Genomic DNA, 19,381 nt, shown 5'->3' with positions numbered 1-19,381 from the left:
CGTGAGAGAGATAACTGTTTGGTAGGATTTCCTTTGAAGATAAACAAGTTTTAATAGAAAGAACGCATATCTATTGGGCATGTGACCATTTACTTGTTTGTATGAAAAATTGTTTTCTCTTTTCCAATTAAATTATAGGGTCAATTTGTTAATGGTTCTTGTTTAAAATCCCACAATGATCTGATTTGCACATAGATATTGAATGCCATAGCCAACACTTTTATTATTGGCACTATCACATATTACAACAGCAAAAAACACGGGTTTTAGTTCTTTCAATGATTTATTGAGGCACTATCAAAAGCCAATGGTCCGCAAGCATTTTGGAGCAAAAGTTAAAAAAAAAGTATAGCTCTTTTAAGCAAAACTAATGCATCTAATCATGCAAGTATATGCAACATTACTAGAGCAATAGTAATAGTTCGTTTCAAATATTCGGGACAAGCTAGCTAAATGAACCAACCAATATTATTGGATACAATGTCACGGCCATACATTTGAAAATCTTACTCTTTTGACCAACTCATATTCAACTGAACATAATTTGAGCAAAACAAAACTAAATGAATTTCTTTCCACCACATTCAAAATTTTGATTCCTTTTCGAAAGAAGAGAACATGCGGTCACTTAGACCAGTGATGGTGATGACATTCTACTGGCTAAAGATTAAGACACAACTCTGCAGTTCATATACCTATATCAAGCCTATTAAGTGTGTTTGCATTGCTCCACTGGTCCTGACCAGCAGAGAATGGGCATGTCCATCCAAATAAAGAATCGTTGGTGTTTTAGTCACATGAACATTTTCACAGCATAATCTCGAATCTCATTGTACACCAACATGAGTACCAACAATCTACCTTTGATACCTGGTGTCTTGTTGTGTTTCTCTCACTATTTGTCATTTCCACGTACCACGAAATAAGAAGATATTGTTAGGAAATTTAGGTATAGACACAGAGGTTGTTCTTCTCCCATGATAATTTTTTCAATCGTAGTCAAAGGTCTTTATATAAACCATACAACAGACTTAGTAATTCTTCACAACAACTGAAACTTTGTTTTCCTCTATACAATGGGCACTGCATTTTTGTGACCTTCCTAAAAATGTCAATAAGCTACCATACAACAATATTGTTCATCCCATTTTCACTATATGGAACTCTTCTTGTGTAATGTTGTTGCGAGATAGTTGGGAAATTCTATGCCTCGAAAAATAAGATATAGTATGAACATAGAATAAGTCGCCACAGCCACACATAGAGCTGAGCTATACAACACGCCTCCCATTTCTGAAGAGAAGAAGTCCAACAACATATAGCTATTGATTAGGATCGGCAGGGAAGCAACTGTCCAGGTTGCAATCTGCATCGAGATGCCGAGGTCAGTTGATAATGCTATATAGTGAATTTGCAATTTGACAGAACTACAACAACTAAGACATTTGAATACCCATCATTCAAGGATAAGATCAAATTCAGACTTCCTAAACAATTAGAGCACACATTTTGAAAGATAATATGTCGTTTAACACATAATATGTTTGTGTTTGTCTGTATTTGGTAGATAGGAATGTAACCCAGTATCACCGTATGTAACTAGAGACGTGTATTGCCTCCCGAGTCTATACTCTATTTATACCCTCTAAGAGGCTCAATGTAATACATCTGCATGCAATCTTCTACTTATAGTTAGAATCAAAATGGATTCGCCCAAGAGGCTCAACGCAATACATCCACACATTGTATGCAATCTCACTGCTTATAGTTAGAACCTAACTGCTTTATATGGGAAGAAACCATACAGTGACAATATAACATTGATAAGAAGACAATTTTTAAGAAACCAAGAAATTTTGACACCTTTACATGAGAAACTCTGAAATCGCTAAATTGGGCTATCATTAAGAAAACGAACAACCAATTATATTTTTAGGTAATAGGACACCGATGATATATGCAAGCTATGCCTACCAATGTTTGCAATAGAACCAACGATATTTTAGCGCAACAATATCTACCACCTATTAATAATCACTAGCAATACTGCAAAGGTATGTAAGCTTATGCACATGTCCCAAATAGGTATGATCATAAAGTAAAGCACCTATCAGCATCATAATGCTCCTAGATGCTAGTTCTAGATGATAGTTTTTTTTAGAATGTGCCTTAGCATGAGTTAATTATTGGGTAATCTTTACAAACAGTATTTAAACGTGAAGTAAGAAACACACACGACTAGGTTTGTCACAAGGCGTAGTTTGGTAAGAAATTTGAGCTTGGTCTTGGAATGGTAAATGAGTGAGCTCATGCACCAAAGCTCATCAAGCTTCATGAGCTAAGATCAAGCAGTTTGGGAAAGGGTTGAATTTAATCAAACCAATATAAGCTTATCAAGTTTACATTATCAATAACCATTACTTACTTTCATTCTTGGACCTATCTTGTACACCCCCATGACTTTCTCCTTGGAAACCAATGTTATTAGTGGGATGAGAGAAAAGGGGATCTGAATTGACTGGAGCACGTTGAGCCACTCATTGAGAGCATCCAACTCATAGCCAGATTTGTTGAAGAATAAAGCAACGATTATAGTTGGCACAATTGCAAAGCTTCTAGTGATCAATGCTCTGATCCATTTTTTCAACCGCCAATTCAGAAATCCACCCATTATAAATTGTCCAGCGTAAGTTCCAGTTATGGTACTACTAGTGCCAGCGGCTAACAATCCAACACCCCAGATATAAAGGATTGGGAAAAAGTCCCCCCCAAACTTCTCTTGTAGATATTTTCCAGCATTCTCAAGACCGATATTATCTGCTTCCTTGGTACCATGAAATCCTTTTGCAAAAATTGTTGTGACAAATAGATTTATCATGAAGGGCACTACCAATGCCAGGGTCGATTCAATGGAATAGTACCTCAACGCTTCACGAACTTCATATTCCTTGTCTGGGTCAATTTTTCTTGATTGCACAAGAGCAGAATGGAGGAACACATTATGGGGTGTGATAACACCTCCAACAAGACCAACGGCTTGCTTTATTGATCTTGAGCTTAGTTTTGGAACCAGAATACCTATTGTATAGAAATTACAATGTGATCAACTGAAGATAATATCACATCAAATGGCTATGTAGTAGAGTCACTTGTTGCACAGATGCTCACCACCACCATGGCTTAAACCTCGACCTAACCATCTCACTTTTGATTGTGAGCTCTTTTACAAATTTTGAATGAAAAAAGGAGGTTAAGAAGAAATAGACACTCACCGATTAATAGATCTTTGCCACTAGGCTCAGTCTCTACAAACATCCATGCGAAAGAACACGCCATTGTTGTAATTAGAACCACAAACAGAGCTTCCAACTTTCTCACCCCATAGTTCTCCAGGGAAAGAAACATAAAGCTGATGAAAACAATATTATGGTAAGTAGGGTGCAAGTACAACCTTTCAACCATTTAAGCAATAAATACAACAAAATCAGTGCTCACGAGTCATGATGTTAACAATAAACTTTGTAAGGTCGTATAAAAACATAAGCTCTGTTTTACATGTCACTCTTATACTACTTATATTGTTGGAGACACATTGGAACATGTGCACCATATGTCCATACTAGATTAAAACCCTTCTTCAGATGGTAATACATAAAAGAAGTCCCGAATAAGAGCACTATCGCCTATGCTAAATATTGGAGAAAAATATCATGCGCTTGTGTTGTTATTGCTCTTTGGACGCAACATAAATAGAATAACTAAACATGGTAAAGTTTGTTGATCAGTTCTTCTAGGTCACCATGTTAATACCATCAACATTTATTTATCTCATGTGCATACAAGTGCTTTGTTAAACCATATGCAATAAATCACTAATAATCTACCACCTGGCTAGATAAAAAAATAGAATATTTATCACATTTTTAATACTTTATACAACAAATATTAGAATATAATTGGATATGATCTTTCAAGACACGTGTATGGGAAGAACCATAGGGTCAGAGAGACAAATTTTACTACCCGTATGCTACTCTATCTAAGAAAATTAAAATGGCAAGAAGATTATCTAGCCGATGTCCACCGGTCTCCAAAAAACATTGTAGTGACAAGGCCTAAATACCCCGATCTAAAAGCAGCTTAAGATCTAGCATCAAAATTGCTCAACCATTCATCATATAGGTGAAATGACTATCGGGATTTGACAACATTACATATACCAAGAAGACACAACCAAAGATGCTTACCAATCCAAAGCGGTAATGACAACACCGGCCCAGAGTGGCAATAGGCCGTGGCTGAGGATCTTGATCGCAATGGCGCTTCCAATGACCTCCTGAATGTCGGCGCTGACCAAGGCAACCTCAGCCATCAACCAAAGTGTGTGGCGTGCCCAGTCCGGGTACTCATCACGGCATAACTCAGCAAGGTGCCTCCCCGTGGCCACCCCGAGGCGCGCAGCGTGAAGCTGCACGAGTAGGCCCATGGCTGTGGCCCACAGGAGCACCCAAAGTAGTGTGTGGCCTGCCATGGCACCAGCCTGCAGGTCACCCTCGATGTTTCCTGGGTCCACGAATGCGATGCTCATCAAGAAGCCAGGCCCCGAGAATAGCCACAACTTGCGCCATGAGAAGGGTGGCATGCAGCCCCCCGAGGCATAGAAGGCACCCTCTTCATTGGCGTTGCCTTTGTGGTCGCCAGAGACGGAAACAATGACCTTCTCAGATGGCTCAAACGCACGCTCCTCACATCCTTCGTTGCTATTTGAGATGGCAGAGATGAACGACGATGGTCGAAGGAGGGCACGGTGCTCGGCTTCATAGGCGGGCGGAGAGGCACTCACGGTAGGCTCTCTAGCGGCATCCGCATTGTGGTTGTCGGCCATCAAGAGGTGGGATTAGGAAGATACGCAAATTAATGCTAGTGGTCCCGCATGGTTCGTGGTGAAAACAACCGATGTTTGTTGCCGCGCATCTTAGGGACTCCTATATTTAGAGCCTATGGGACATGAGGCTATGGAAAACTAACGTGAAGAACGCTAGAAATGAGAGGACGCCGACTTAGAAAGGCGGTAGAGTAGCAAAACAACACTTATAAGCAACATAGAGAGGCTAATACAGAAAAATGCAAATCTGTATTTTTTATTTACAATCAGGCCCTAATTTTCTAAAATAAAGGCGTGCTTGTTTTATACTTACATGCTTATTGATCATAGATTGAGAATTTGGAAAACATAAATTCTATTTTTAAAACCATTGATTATTGAATCCTAATTGTTGATCACTGAGGCTATTTGGTATTCTACAATTTGACCATATACTAAGGAAAAATGAAACACCATCATTCTTATAAGGGTGCTAGATGAAATGACCGACGACATGAGGTGAATAATGATAGTGTTTAGCAATCTATAATATCATCTATCTACAAACTACACTGATCAAATTGTGTTGCTAGTTGTATGAATTTATTCAAGTTGAGTTATGGGAAGGTTGTCTTACTTGGTGAGTCCAATAAATAGCAAGCGGTGCATCGTGAAACCATGTTGGTGCATCCGCGTGACGGTTCATACAAATGGGTAAGAGCTAGGGATGGTAACTGGGCGGATTTGGGTTGGGCAAAGTCTCCACAGACTCAAACTTGAAACCCGAACTCAAACCCGAAACTGCCCTAACACCGACTCAGGTGAAAGTCCACCCCGCCATCAAACCCGATGGATCCCAAAACCCAAAACCCACAACTATATGGCAGTACAATAAAAACAACAAGGATTTTTTGGAAACATATGCATGCTATATATAACATATTCACATGTATAAACAATAGTAAAGAAATAGCACACAATTCCATGACTCAACTTAGAACAAACCTAATAGCTTGCAGAAATAATTTATTAATTAAGGCCATGAGTTTTTATTCAAAATGATATATTTTGGATCTCCATTGGGTTTTCGTGGGTGGAAACCAAAACCCAAAACCTAACCCGATAAGTTTGGGTCCCTGTATCCGAAGAATGCAGGAGGGGGGGGGCTCACCCGCGCCCGCAATTGATGGACCCAAAACTCGCGGGCCTCAACCCAAAACTGCCCACTGCCATCCCTAGTAAGAACAATGGCAAAAATAAGAGATGTGTGTGATATTGTAACATGCAACATTTTAAATTGTCATAATTTAAAATATCTACCATTGAGTTCATCCTATATTAATTTTTCTTCTTATTCGCTTGTTTGGAAAAGCTCTCAAGTAGGATAAATGATTGTAAGTGGTTAAGAGACTTAATTTTGGTTTTGAATTGAGCTAAGAGCATGACAAGTGAAGGGGTACAAGTCCATTTAGTTATGGAGTGTATTTGGCACACATTTAGTACTCCAAATTGAAGATCAACACGAAGCTCAAGATAAAGATGAAGTTTGAGTTCAAATGATGATCAAGATCGATTGGAAGAAAGAAAAGACTCAAACAAGAAGAAAGAAAAATGACTCAAATAAGGAATCAAGGATCAAAATTGGAAACAAATTGAGTTCATCATACAACACCATCAATCAAACAAGTTATCATATTTCAATTGGTATCAATTGGTGGTCCTTTGGTGACCGGCCGACTTCGCCCTAGTGCTCGAGTTGTTGTGCATGCGAGGCTATTGGGTGCCTGAGCTTTTGTGCTGATGACGCTAGTGAAGTGGTGATCTAAAAGGACATTAGTGGTATCGCATTGAAGAATCAAAAAATTGATCAAGAGCAAGCAAGTTACCCCAGAGAAAGCAAACTTTGGAGAATAAAGAAAGTGATCATTCCTACAAATGGTATTACCGTCGCAAGTGATATCATGACCAACAATAGTTCTCACAACATGTGGTATCTTTCAAGAATCGCAAGCCAACCGCAACAAGAAGAGAAGCACTTGATCATTAGTGGTGTTTACTTCATATGGGTGAAGAATAGATTTCAATATTGATGATTGGTCTTCACCAAACTATTAATGGACTTTACACTGGTATTGGAGAAATGAAATCGGAATCTACCCCTTCTTCAACATTACAAATGTTTCATTGTAATATGTATGATCATTTCATCCCTTACTAGTATGTGGTTGGTGCATATAGAAACATGCTTATTAGGGTCATGCATAACAAATGAAAAGTTTAAATTCATGCTCTATTACTATAGCTTGAATTGAATGTTTCATCTAGTGGTATTATATGAATTTGTTAATAAGATATTGAACCCAAGTACTTGATCTGTTTTGGATTCCTATACTCAAGAATTAAATATAAAAATAATTTAACCTCAGTTTGAGCCTTCATCCATCCATTTCTTGTCACATTGACCATGCATATTTGAGGGTCTTCATCACTTCATACTTTGAGCATGTCAACCTAGCTTGAGCTTGTGGCTGAATCAATTCACCTTGGTTATCAGCCATAGACTTCATGTCACTTACTTCTATAGATCCAACAATGATTTATCCTCCACAACGATATGGCTTCATAGATTGACTAGTACCTTAACTAAGTGCAAGTACTCTCTTCTTCGACCTAGCTAGAGTGAAGATAGTAGGAAAATGAGTGAATATCAAGAAAATTTTCAAAACTAAAAGCGTTTAAAAACTTTTTACGATAAAAAACATAAGACACAAACCAACACAAAATGCATGGTATGAAAATGCATTCATATATCATATTTTTGTTCCATACAACATCTGTAAAGCTCGTTTAGACATCGACTAGAATGTTTTTGAGAATTTCCTAGATTATTTTGATATTTTCTCATTTTCTTAGATTTGAGGTTATAGAGATATTCTCATGAGCACTAAATATTTTATTTAAATTCTTCATATCCAAATATATCTCTATATTTTCTCAAAATTGTTAGTAGCTTAGATATTTTTTAAAAACCTTGTGAAGTATTTATCGAACCTTTTAACTAAAACACTAAAAACCGAAAAACCACTTCAAACCAGGATAGAAAGGTGATTTGAATGGTTTCGAGAGTTCAAAAGATAAGATGTCTAGTTTTAAAGTTTGAAAATTAAAATTAGACTACAGTCTATTGGCAATAGCTCAGGTTAAGGCCCTGTTTGGCTGCGCCTACGAGTGCCGAGCCGCATCAGGGGCAGCACGGAAAGCGCGGCGTCCGATTTCTGCTATGTTTATTTCCTCAGGACAAAAGTTTAGCCCTGACACATTAAATATTTGAATACATGCATGGAGTATTAATTATAGATTAATTACGAAACTAAATGTACAGATTGAGACTAATTTGTGAGATAAATTTTTATGCCTAATTAGTCCATGATTTGACAATGTGGTGCTACAGTAAACACGTACTAATGACAGATTAATTAGACTTAATAAATTTATCTCACAAATTATTGAGGACTTCTGTAATTTGTTTTATTATAACTATCAAACATTCGATGTGACGCCCCAACTTTAGTCATGGATTCAAACACCCCCTCGTCGCCAGATTTTTGGCGAGTTCAGGCGTGGAAAATTACTTACGTGCAGTTGAGAACCTGTGGTGGCGTCAGACGGCCGGGAAATAACCAAACAGCAGCCGAAAGTGCAGCATGGGAGGAGCGGCCAACTCTGGCGACCAAACACGCCGGTAAGAAACGTGTCACCACTCACCACTCACCACTCACCAGCACACGCGCTTGCGTGAGATTAAAAAAAAAAGCACACGCCGGCAGACGTTATTGGGCCGTACCGCGCTGTTTGGGCGGCACACAACAGCAGGCCCATAACTCACGTGGACGAGCAGCAGACGTGGGTGTCATCCACGCAATTCCACCCACCCGGGTCCAACCGCGGCCGTCCACGAGTTCCCCGGCCGGACCCGCCCCGTCAGCGACCCAATCTCCCCGCGAGTATCCGGGCGCGGCTTGGCTATCGAGGGAGACCGAGCGAGACAGCCAGCCAGCGGGGCAGCTGAGGGAGAAGCCTATCTTCTATCACCACCACCTCGGGGCCCCGAGGGGAAGAGGAAGCGGAGGGGAGGCAGGAATCGCCCCGCCCGCGCCCCCCCATCCGTCCGCCTTCGGCGACGGCCCACATGCCGACCGCCTACAGCCTCCGCGCGCCGCCCTCCGCCGCGCAGCAGCGCCTCAGGCTGCCCCTACCGCCGCCCCCGCCGCAGCTGCCGTTTGCCCCGGCGGGTGGAGGGGCCGCCCGCCGGAGGAGGGTTGTCGGGGTGGCGGCCGCGTCCGCGTCGCCCTTCGACGAGCTGCACGCGCGGGGGAGGCCCGTACATGGACACTCCAAGGTGAGCCTTCGCCTACCTCGGGGACATCGCCCGAACGACCAGCCTCTTTTTCCCCCAAAATTAGTATAGTTGGTGGTAGTATCGATCGAATACTACTGCATGATTAGCGTCCGTGGATTTCGTTGGCCCCGATTTTGAGGTTTCTATGCTGGAAAGCCGCTACCCGTAATCATTTCCTGTTTGAAATTTGATGTCTCATGAAATTCCAGGCCTTTGGGACTTGGGTCAGGAATAAGATCTGCGTTCCAGCAAACGGTTCATATTGTGATGACTACCTCCTGTGATAGATCATCGCTCGCAGCTCATGGTCGTCTGTTAATTGAATAGAATACCCGCAAATAAGGTGGCAACGTTACTGCCAAGTAGTCTAATACACGACACGAGGTGCTTAGAAGCGGCTATTTGTTAGCTGCGTTCACTGGTCATCAAGAGAAACAAGAATTCGATGCTCGTGCAATTCTAGTTATTGTCGAGGTTTAGTTTCTGTACATAAAGTTGTGGTTTGCGCCACTCAGAAGGGGGAGGGGGTTCTGTAAGAGTGTTGTCGGTGTTTTGGACCGGCGGGCCCGCAACCAACTAGTGAAAATGTACTGCGTGTCCCTAATCCCGGATGGTGATGCAAAGAGACACAAGGTTTATACTGGTTCAGGCAATAGGTGCCCTACGTCCAGTCTGAGAGATCTATCTTGTATTCCTTGCACCGAAGTGCTTGTAGTAGGGGGTTACAAGCAGGGCGAGAGAGGGAGCTATTCCCAGGTCTCTGCGTGGAGCGGTGTGGGTTGCTTGAGATGTTGATCTCAAGCAGCGGGGAAGCGTGCGGATCACAGAGTGTTGAGCGTGTGTTCGTCTGAGCGTCTATGCGTGAGTTCGTGAACCCGTGAGTTCGCGTGCTCGTCTGTCTACCTCTATGTGTCTCGTGAGTGTTTGTCTGTGTTTTTCCCCGTCTGTCCGTCCGTGTCTAGAAACGGCCCCGGTCTCTCCCTTTTATAGTTGAAGGGGGGACAGGGGTGATACATGTGTTTGCTACGCGGCGTCCTGTGAGCGGAGGTGGCGTTTCCGTGGTCGACGGAGCGGTCCTGTCCTTGATGCACTAGAGCAACGCGCCGGTCACACCCGATCCTGTGCGACGTGGGAGCTCCAGTGATAGCTTGACGCAGGGCATGGCGGACGACGTGTCGGTCGTTGTGTGTTGACAGTGTAAAAAGCCGAGGCTCAGTTGGTGCCGAGGCCGAGCCATCGTGGGGGGCTCGGCGGGCGCGAATCCCGAGGCTGCCGAGACCCTGAAGTGGATCGCCGAGGCTCGGAGGGAGCAGTTGGTCCTGTACGCTGATTCCGAGGCTACAGGGACCCGAACTTGACTCCCCACGCCGCGCTGTCCTCGGAGCAGTTGGGGTTAGGCAGCACAATGCAGCATGAGCGTCAGTCGTGGGCACAGTACCGAGCACAGCGGCCGGTAACCCCCGCCCCGTCTCGTCCCGGACGACATGGTGTTGATGCGACTCCCATTTCGTCTGTCGTTCTGCTGTGTCGAGCCGTCGTCCGGCTGACGTCGCGGGAGTGGTTGGTCGCATTAGTGGGACGTGACGTTCTGTCAGGGAAGTCGGTCGAGGCGGAGGCACCGGGGTTGTTGCCGAGCCGGCCTCGAGTGAGGCGGAGAATCGGCACCTTGTCCGAGGCCTTACGTGCGGGGCCTCGAGCGAGACGGAGAATCAGTTCCCCGTCCGAGGCCTTACGTGCGGGGCCTCGAGCGAGACGGAGAATCGGTTCCCCGTCCGAGGCCTTACGTGCGGGGCCTCGAGCGAGACGGAGAATCCGTTCCCCGTCCGAGGCCTTACGTGCGGGGCCTCGAGCGAGGCGGAGAATCGGTTCCCCGTCCGAGGCCTTACGTGCGAGGCCTCAAGCGAGACAGATAATCGGTACCCCGTCCGAGGCCTTACGTGCGGGGCCTCGAGCGAGACGGAGAATCGGTTCCCCGTCCGAGGCCTTACGTGCGGGGCCTCGAGCGAGACGGAGAATCCGTTCCCCGTCCGAGGCCTTACGTGCGAGGCCTCGAGCGAGGCGGAGAATCGGTAGCCTCGGACAAGGTGGGGGTTAGCCGGTAGTTGTCTCTTGGCTTTGATTATTACAGGGTCTAAGCGATTTTTTCGGTTTTTGCTTAGGGGACCCCTTTTTATGGTACCCGACAAGTGTACACTGTGAAGCAATGGAGGTTTAGCTGCATCTGCATGGACATAACTTTAGGCTTGGTAAACGTCAGCAACAATGGTCCTTTAGACATATGTTGGTTGTAAGATGCCTGCCTGGATCATGAGGCTGATGACAAATTTTTTGTTTTGAGCTCCATTTTTCACTTTCTTTTTGAGGTCAAGGTTGTGATTTAGGAAGAATGATTGCTTACTAACAGCCTGCTGTCATAGGGGTCATATAGCATTGCAAAAATAAAAAAAAAACTGTTTTGTGAGCCCCATGTGACATGAGGAACCATGGCGCTTAAGGATTCAGTGTTCCACCACTGTTTTTGTTTATTGCTAGGTCGAAACATTATATACTGCTAACTATCTTAGCAGTAACGTTGGTACTACTGGCTAATACTGAGCTAAGTGGTCCTTAACATAGCAAACTCTTTATTTGTAATTCGTACTCACTGAGCTAATTTTTGGACTGAAGACTTATGACCTTAAACTTTAATATCAAAGTTCTTTTGGATAGCTCAAGATGATTTGTCCATATTGAGCTGGGTCATTCTCAGCATTGCGGCGTACTATGTTTCTGTAGACGTTTGCTTCTGTATATCAGTTCACAATGTATTTGTCAGATGGAGCAACCTGTGACCCGTCATCTATTCTAGCTAAATGTAGCAGCCGTTGTTATGACCATTAATAATTTTTCTAAGTAATTTTGAAATACTGTTTGCCCATGGATCATTTCTTAATGAAATTGTGGGATTCTTTGGGGAGGATTTTTTACTGATTAGCAGCTATTTGTCTTGTAGGGATTAATTGCATGTAATACATTCTGACTAAATGATTTTGAGCATTTGTTTATAGACACTTGCTAGGGGTGACAATAATACATATGTTCAGAACTATTATATAAAGTGCCTATAAACTTCCTTGATATAACTACTATATGGACATTCATTACTTTTTCATCTATTAAAAGACACTTGGACATTGTTTTGGTCATGCTGTAAAGTTGGCTTATGATGTGTTTGGTTCTCTGTAGAAATCCATGCTCTGGAACTTGATCCAGGATATAGAGCCCCTGGACCTAAGTGTCATTCAGAAAGATGTTGCTCCTGAAACAGTTGATGCAATGAAGAGGACTATTTCTGGCATGTTGGGTCTGCTTCCATCTGATCAGTTCCGTGTCATTGTAGAAGCCCTTTGGAATCCCTTCTTCAAGTTATTGGTATCTTCAATTATGACTGGGTATGTTTTATAGTCCATAGCTTTTTCTATGATGGTGATTATGAAAAGTATTTCTGAGACTTGGTTGCATAATTAGGCACATGCTTGTTTGAACTGTTGTTGAATTTGGAATTCTGAGTCAACATCCGTTACCTTTCAATGTGTATCAGTCAATTAAATGACATGTGAAACTGATGGCAATTGACAACTCTTGCAGTCTTGCTATTTATTAGTTCAGCAGGACAGCATGGACCTAGAAATGATGAACAATTGTGTCATGCCTTTCTGACATGTTTTGTATGAGAAAGAGGCCTGTCGTTATCAGATGATTAAAATATGGTAACATTCTAGTGATGTTTAGTAGTTTCCATGGTAGTGACATTTCTTCTGCTTGTACCACTTGTTGGTGGTTGCTGGTTCTTTCGCTTCTTTTAGGTCAAGTAGAGAGTTGGAGCATATTCTGCTGTCTGGAGTCAAGTCATTCTGCTTGTGTGGCTTCCTTTTTCCATAAGAGTTTGTGTGGTATGGTTTAAATATGTTGATCTGGCTAGTTTTCCTAGGCTAATAGTCACATCACAAAGTTAGCTGCGCTTGATAGCTGCTTCCGAATTAACTGTTAGTTTCTTTTTTCCACTTTCCCAAAACAAAGAAATGAAAATTCCTGCTCAATAGTTTAGTTAATTCTGAATATTAGCTCTAATAAACTCTGTCCGAGATCCTGTCTTATTAAACATATGAACCTACTTCCCATTCCCATGTGATAACTCTTATTATATTATTTTCTGTAATAGCTACAGCTATGTAATTTATTAATTGAAAAGGTGAGATAACAAGAAGCAATGCCTTGTTTCATGGAAATACAGTTCACATGTATACATTGTACGAAACTTAAATCTCTACTTTGTTTTTGTGTCCAGGTATACTCTGCGAAATGCTGAATACAGGCTTTCTTTTGAAAGAAATCTAGAACTGTCTGAAGAAGTTGCAGAATGCCCAAAAAGTGACGTCACTGAAGATAATCATCATAACATCAATTTGGGTAGACCTGTCACTATTTTTAGATTATCAGAAGACATGCCCCAGGACCCTGGAAAAACTGATGAAGGATCATCATTTGAAAATATGGGAGAAGAGCTCGGCGACTTAACACCACAGGCAGAAGAGTACATTATTCAGATGCAATATCGTTTGGATGCCATGAAAAAGGTAACTACAGTCTGTTGCTTTATTAGCCAAACCATTTCATTTACTACTTGGTTCATTATTTGGCATTATATCTACTGCAGTCATGCATTTATTAGTTCATAAATATGGGTGATGCATATATATACCATAAGAGGAAGATCAGAAATAACATGGAAGTTATACACAGGCTTACTTCTGTAATCCAGTTGAACTTACCCACTATATGTTTGTAGTTTGTACTTCTATCTGAACTTGTGAACGTCACCTTTGTGAGATTTATGGAACACATCGATAGGTTGTTGAGAATATTTTGCATACCGTACATACAATTTTGTTTTCTTTGCCATCATTTATTTCACTTGTTCTTGCAAATATGTTGTAATGCTTACGGAAATCATAGTTTATTGATTGTATCTAACGAATCCATAGCTTGCTCCCAGCAAAATAAGCAATGTAGATTATTTCTCTCTCGGTCATGAGATTATATGGTAGAATTTTATTTGATTGATCAACTTGCTACTAGAGAAGCCAAGCTCAAAGTGCCATAGCTCGTCTTGAGCTCAGCACTAGTTTTGGTTGAATCGAACACAAGTTTGAGCTGAGCTGAAGCAAGCCTAGGTTGGTGTTCAAGCTTTGTGCGCTCAAGATCAGCTCTGTCAACGCTGGAGCTCAACTCAAGCATGGGTAGGACATGTATCTTGTTACTCTTGTACAGTTGCACATCATAAATGGGAACAAAAGTCCAAGCAGGGCACTAGTAAGCTCAGTGTGCAAGCTTGGTACCAATACCATAGATTGGGTTAGTCTTTGGCAAACTGCTCAATCTTCGCAGCCTTCTTGCAGGCCCAAGCTTCCCTCAATGAACAAATTGAGCAAGGGCAAGGGTCAAGCCGAGCTGGAATATCTTGTTGAGCTAGACAATATTTTTCCAGCTCAACAAAAATATATTAAAAAAATAATGTCATCTTAGTTCACTTGTTGAAAACGTTATCTTTTATGGTCAATAAGGTTTCATTTGGGATCTATTCAGTTGGATATCACTGATTCAATCTGTGCATCTTTTCTCTCCAATAGATTGAATAGGACTATGTATACGGATGGTCTTGGTTATTAATATGGCAATCTAATCCAATATAGTAGCATACATATAGGCTTTCCAGCAAACAAAGAGACCAAGACTATAACATTACTTAACCAATTTTACATGTCCAAAACGCACCGACAAATAGGGCGTACCTAGTGCAGAGAGCTCCCGCTCTGTGCGGGGTCTGGAGAAGGGTGTCAGTGGCAAGCCTTACCCTCGCCTGTGCAATGCGAGAAGACCGCGACTCGAACCCGGGACCTTCCGGTCACAGGCGGTAAGACACTACCGCTTGCACCAGGCCCGGCCTTCAAAACACACCGACAAATGGTTTACCATAATTATCAGCTTGAAGTCACATACTGGAAGCTACCATATATTTATGATTTCTCTGATTTCAAGTTTGCAAGACAAGGGTACAAAGAAATATCTCAGATGTGGCAATATCCAAATAACCATGATCTCATAGTTTGTACATATCCTGTGAGATCCCCAAACCAATGGTTTCCGAGGGACACTTACCCACTATATCTGACTCATAAAAAATGCACTCCAGTTTCTAATCCGACAAGTATCAAGGCAGACGTTTAGACGCACTCTGGGCTGAACAATCGTGGATGAAAAAAAAAATCTAAACCAATTGTACCTCTATATTGTGTGTAGTTGGACCTGTAAAAAAGGATTTATCATTTTGAATCTGACAACCTGTGTTGTGTCATATATTTGAACTTGCCAGGCTTATTGCTTTTGTTGACATTGCAGGAGTTACATGATCTCAGGAGAAAGAATTCTGCCCTACAGATGCAACAGTTTGTTGGGGAGGAAAAAAATGACTTGCTGGACTATTTAAGGTCACTAACACCAGAGAAGGTATGTTCTAAATGGAGATCTCATGGCTCATGAGAAGGGTCATTTTTTCGATACATTTCATCTGCTTAATGAATCAATTATGACCAAATAGTCTAACACAAATCCCAAGTGCAAAACATAATTAGAAAGTTCTCTCCTGCTCAGTTGCCTAACCTAGCTGCTTTGAACAGGTTGCTGAACTATCAGAGTCTACATGTCCCGGCGTGCAAGAAGCAATTCATTCTGTGGTTCATGGTCTGCTTGCCACTCTTTCTCCCAAGATACACTCGAAGGCCCCTCCACTGCTAGATAACACTTCTGGGGGTGTCCTAAACCTTCGGGGCGAGGATGATGACCGTGCAGAACTTGTTGAGAATGCTTCCCTCCCATTTCAGCCCCTAATATCTGTTCCCCGTGATTATCTTGCACGTTTGTTGTTCTGGTAATGTGAAGCTGACTTACTAGGCATTCTTTGTTCTTATACCATGTAGCAACTTACCACCTATTTTTTCTATTGTTTAGGTGCATGCTGCTGGGTCACTACATCCGGGGTTTGGAGTACCGGTTAGAGCTTGCTCAGCTTCTGCGAATATCCAGCGACGTGGGTTCTTTCTCTGGTGGTGATGATCATGTTGTTTGAGGGTTCCACGTTTACTGATATTCCTCACCGGGAAGAATGGAAAGACCTGGTCAAGGAATGGGCCAAAATGGCAGAGCCGCAGAGGTGACCGTTACACTGCGTTCCCTGTCAAAGGATGCCCTAATACAGGGGGCACTGCTGAGCTATATAGTTGTAGTTCCTGTAAATTCAGCAAACAGTCACTCGGGTGTAAAGCTAGTGTTACATTTGCACGCGAACTACTTTCTTTTTCTTCCTTTGATGTTGTGCCATACAAAAAAGAATTTGGTGGTTCGTTGGTGTTTTTCTCGTGGTAGCATGATAGGCATCCTTGTATTCTAGTTGTAATGTATCTGGTGGTTGTGATTGTTGTCCAATGTCCATTTAGTTCTTGTGTCTCTTCTTGGTTCGAATAAAGCCTAACTTCTCATGTTTTGGAGGTCACAAGTTCATACGTTCATTGGAATTGTATTTAGACTAGTAACATGGCCCCTTGAGTGAAATGAAAGTTGCAACTAGTTCGGATAAGGAAATTGCTCGTACTTTCTCTGATCAAATATGGAGCGTATTTATTAGGTATATAAGTCTGTTAGGCTTGTACTAAGTCAAAAGAGGCCTATTTTCCTGTAAAAATAAATTGATTCATGTGAAATTCTTATATGATTACTGTGAAATTCCTACGCTCTAAAGAGGCTCTAACGTGACTTGAGAACTCATACAAATCAGAACAGAGGCAGATTTAAAAAGGCTGTACTTGCAACTGTTGATCCGGACAACAATTCTATCATACCATAGGGAAATATGTGATGGAAACTATATCTTTGGATGGGCTATAGAAAACGACTCTTTATTGGCCCTTATATGGAGCGCACTCGATCGATCACATGCCGCTTTAATTTCCACATCAGAAGCGAAAACGAAAGCGAAACTTGGATGAGGTCATCAGCTGCTGAAAGCCTGCTCATGCTGCACAGACGTTGGGTGCTGATGAGCCTGCAGCTGGTTGTAGCATCCACCGGCCTGGTGGTCTTCAGCTTAGGGGTGCTCCGGCGCCAGCACGTATGGGGACGGCAGATAGCACTCTCCTGAGGTCTGAGGATAAGCAAACGGCTTGCGCCAGCAAGTGGTGCCGGGGTCGTGCTCGTGCATGGCTTCCGGAGGGAGGAGGTCTCCGGTTGTAGAGGTCATAGAGCGGCAACAGCGCAGGTGACGGCCACAGTGTGTTGTGCAACGATGGCGAATCCAGAGGCTGAAAAATGGAATAGACTTAGGTTCCACCACGTGGTGTCGTAGACGAGCGGTGGTGAGAGAGCCACGATACGTAAAATCATATTTATACTTCATTTTCACGGTGACTTAGTCGGACACAATGAGAAATATCGAGCATACTACATGGCCTTCGGTGGTATTGTGAGCTTCCTTAAACCGCCACCGCGAGATACGGCCGTCCCCAAAACCTGTTAGTAGATATCTAACCTAGAAAAAAAACTAGACGCTTTTTTAATAAAAAGAATATACATCTAAATTAAATTAAAGTTGAAGAGGACTTGAAGTTCATTTACTATAGCACAAGTAAAATCTGGTAGTCAAATAAGAAAGTAAAGGTGTTAGTAGATATAAATGATTTTTTTTCAAAATGGTGGTATTACTAAATTTGTTTTAGATGAAAAACTTTGCTCATTGTGAAAATAATGAGTCTGTTTGGTTGTATGTCTAACCCCTATCTAGGAGGGCCACTTTTGGTATGTTTGTTACTTGGTTGGACTCCTTAGCCAACGTAGCATGGCAAGACTGAAATGACCCGCTCGTTTCCCACTAGCCAGGTCTAGCTAGTATTCCACTCACCTCTTGGTCTCTCCCTCTTCACTCCTATCACCGCTCGCCACCGCGCCTCCCGCCCTTCTCTTCCTCCTTGTTTCCGGGCCCTCCACGTGACCTCTGTCGGGCCAAAGAGCCCCACACGAGCTCAACCGGACACCCCGCACACGCACACGCGAGCTCTGTAGGGATGGCCCCGCACGAGCTCCGCCCTCCACCAGCCCTCCCGGTGCGCATGCTCTGTCGGGCTTGGGCCCCACGCTGTCGTCTCATGTGCAAGTGGACAACCAAAGAAGCAAGGAAGGAGTAGCAGAGCAGCTGGAAGGTGTGCTCAAGGAAGATGGTGGCAGAGGTGGGAGGTGATGGAGCTGAAAATCACCCTCACAAAAGATGAGGTGATTCTACCAAGACCATACAGAAGACCAACCACGAAGGTAATATAGGTAAACCAAACAGCACAACTTGCGTTACCCTATGTTGGCTTAGGTTAACCAAGTTTGATAGAGAAACACAACCAAATAGACCCAATGTATATACCAATATTAAGCTAACCAAATAGACCCGTCGTTAGCTCCCGTCCGCGCTACACAGCCCTGCCACCATCCGCTCCCTCCATCCGCGCGTGTGCCCCCATCCCGCACCGCGCCGCTCCCTCATCCCTTGCCGCGCCACGTCCCCTGCAGTGCCGCGCCCCCACTCCGCCTCACGGCCTTCTGAAAGCTCTAGTTTGGTTTTGGTGAATTGATGAACACCTAAGTGCTAACCTAGTTCATCAAAGTGATTATGAGATAGGTAGCACTACTCCAAGTGATTAAGCATATGAAGATCATGACATGATGATGGTGATGGCATGATGATGATTAAATGCTTGGACTTGGAAAAGAAGAAAGAAAAACAAAAAGCTCAAGGCAAAGGTGAAATTGATAGGAGCTTTTTGGTTTAGTGATCAAGACACTTAGAGAGTGTGATCATATTTAGGATCGATAGCCGTACTATTAAGAGGGAGTGAACCTCGTATCCAAATGCGGTTATCAAAGTGCCACTAGATGCTCTAACTCATTGCATATGCATTTAGAATCTAGCGGAGTGCTAACACTCTTCAAAATGTTTGTGAAAATATGCTAACACACATGCACAAAGGTGATACCCATTGTGT

General features: G+C 42.8%; 2 protein-coding genes across 2 annotated transcripts; one reads left to right on the top strand and one right to left on the bottom strand.

Moving 5' to 3' along the window:
• Window positions 1-1,036: 1,036 nt before the first annotated feature.
• LOC136471573 (metal transporter Nramp6-like) lies at window positions 1,037-4,885 on the bottom strand. Its single transcript, XM_066469322.1, has 4 exons — window positions 4,248-4,885; window positions 3,273-3,409; window positions 2,426-3,078; window positions 1,037-1,366 (listed from the first exon to the last, which is right to left on the bottom strand). The coding sequence occupies exons 1-4, from the start codon at window positions 4,883-4,885 to the stop codon at window positions 1,154-1,156; spliced, it is 1,641 nt and encodes a 546-aa protein (XP_066325419.1). The 3' UTR covers window positions 1,037-1,153.
• Window positions 4,886-8,917: 4,032 nt separating this feature from the next.
• On the top strand, window positions 8,918-16,837 carry LOC136525511 (uncharacterized). Its single transcript, XM_066518675.1, has 6 exons — window positions 8,918-9,263; window positions 12,489-12,694; window positions 13,591-13,879; window positions 15,702-15,809; window positions 15,980-16,230; window positions 16,311-16,837. Exons 1-6 carry the CDS (start codon window positions 9,054-9,056, stop codon window positions 16,426-16,428), a joined length of 1,182 nt encoding a protein of 393 aa, XP_066374772.1. The 5' UTR covers window positions 8,918-9,053; the 3' UTR covers window positions 16,429-16,837.
• The last annotated feature ends 2,544 nt before the right edge of the window (window positions 16,838-19,381 follow it).

Source organism: Miscanthus floridulus, chromosome 1 (genome assembly GCF_019320115.1).
Source record: "Miscanthus floridulus cultivar M001 chromosome 1, ASM1932011v1, whole genome shotgun sequence".
NCBI lineage: Eukaryota > Viridiplantae > Streptophyta > Magnoliopsida > Poales > Poaceae > Miscanthus > Miscanthus floridulus.
The sequence above is the reverse complement of the archived record's forward strand: the minus strand, read 5'-3'. Positions and strand labels throughout refer to the sequence as shown.

Excerpts from the sequence above, each read along its gene's own strand:
- LOC136525511 (XM_066518675.1), top strand. The coding sequence starts at position 9,054 with ATGCCGACCGCCTACAGCCTCCGCGCGCCGCCCTCCGCCGCGCAGCAG. Across the intron at positions 9,264-12,488 it reads CCGTACATGGACACTCCAAG|AAATCCATGCTCTGGAACTT; the intron begins GTGAGCCTTCGC and ends GGTTCTCTGTAG. Across the intron at positions 15,810-15,979 it reads GGTCACTAACACCAGAGAAG|GTTGCTGAACTATCAGAGTC; the intron begins GTATGTTCTAAA and ends TGCTTTGAACAG.
- LOC136471573 (XM_066469322.1), bottom strand. The coding sequence starts at position 4,885 with ATGGCCGACAACCACAATGCGGATGCCGCTAGAGAGCCTACCGTGAGT. Across the intron at positions 3,079-3,272 it reads TGGCAAAGATCTATTAATCG|GTATTCTGGTTCCAAAACTA; the intron begins GTGAGTGTCTAT and ends TCTATACAATAG. Across the intron at positions 1,367-2,425 it reads AGATAGGTCCAAGAATGAAA|ATTGCAACCTGGACAGTTGC; the intron begins GTAAGTAATGGT and ends ATCTCGATGCAG.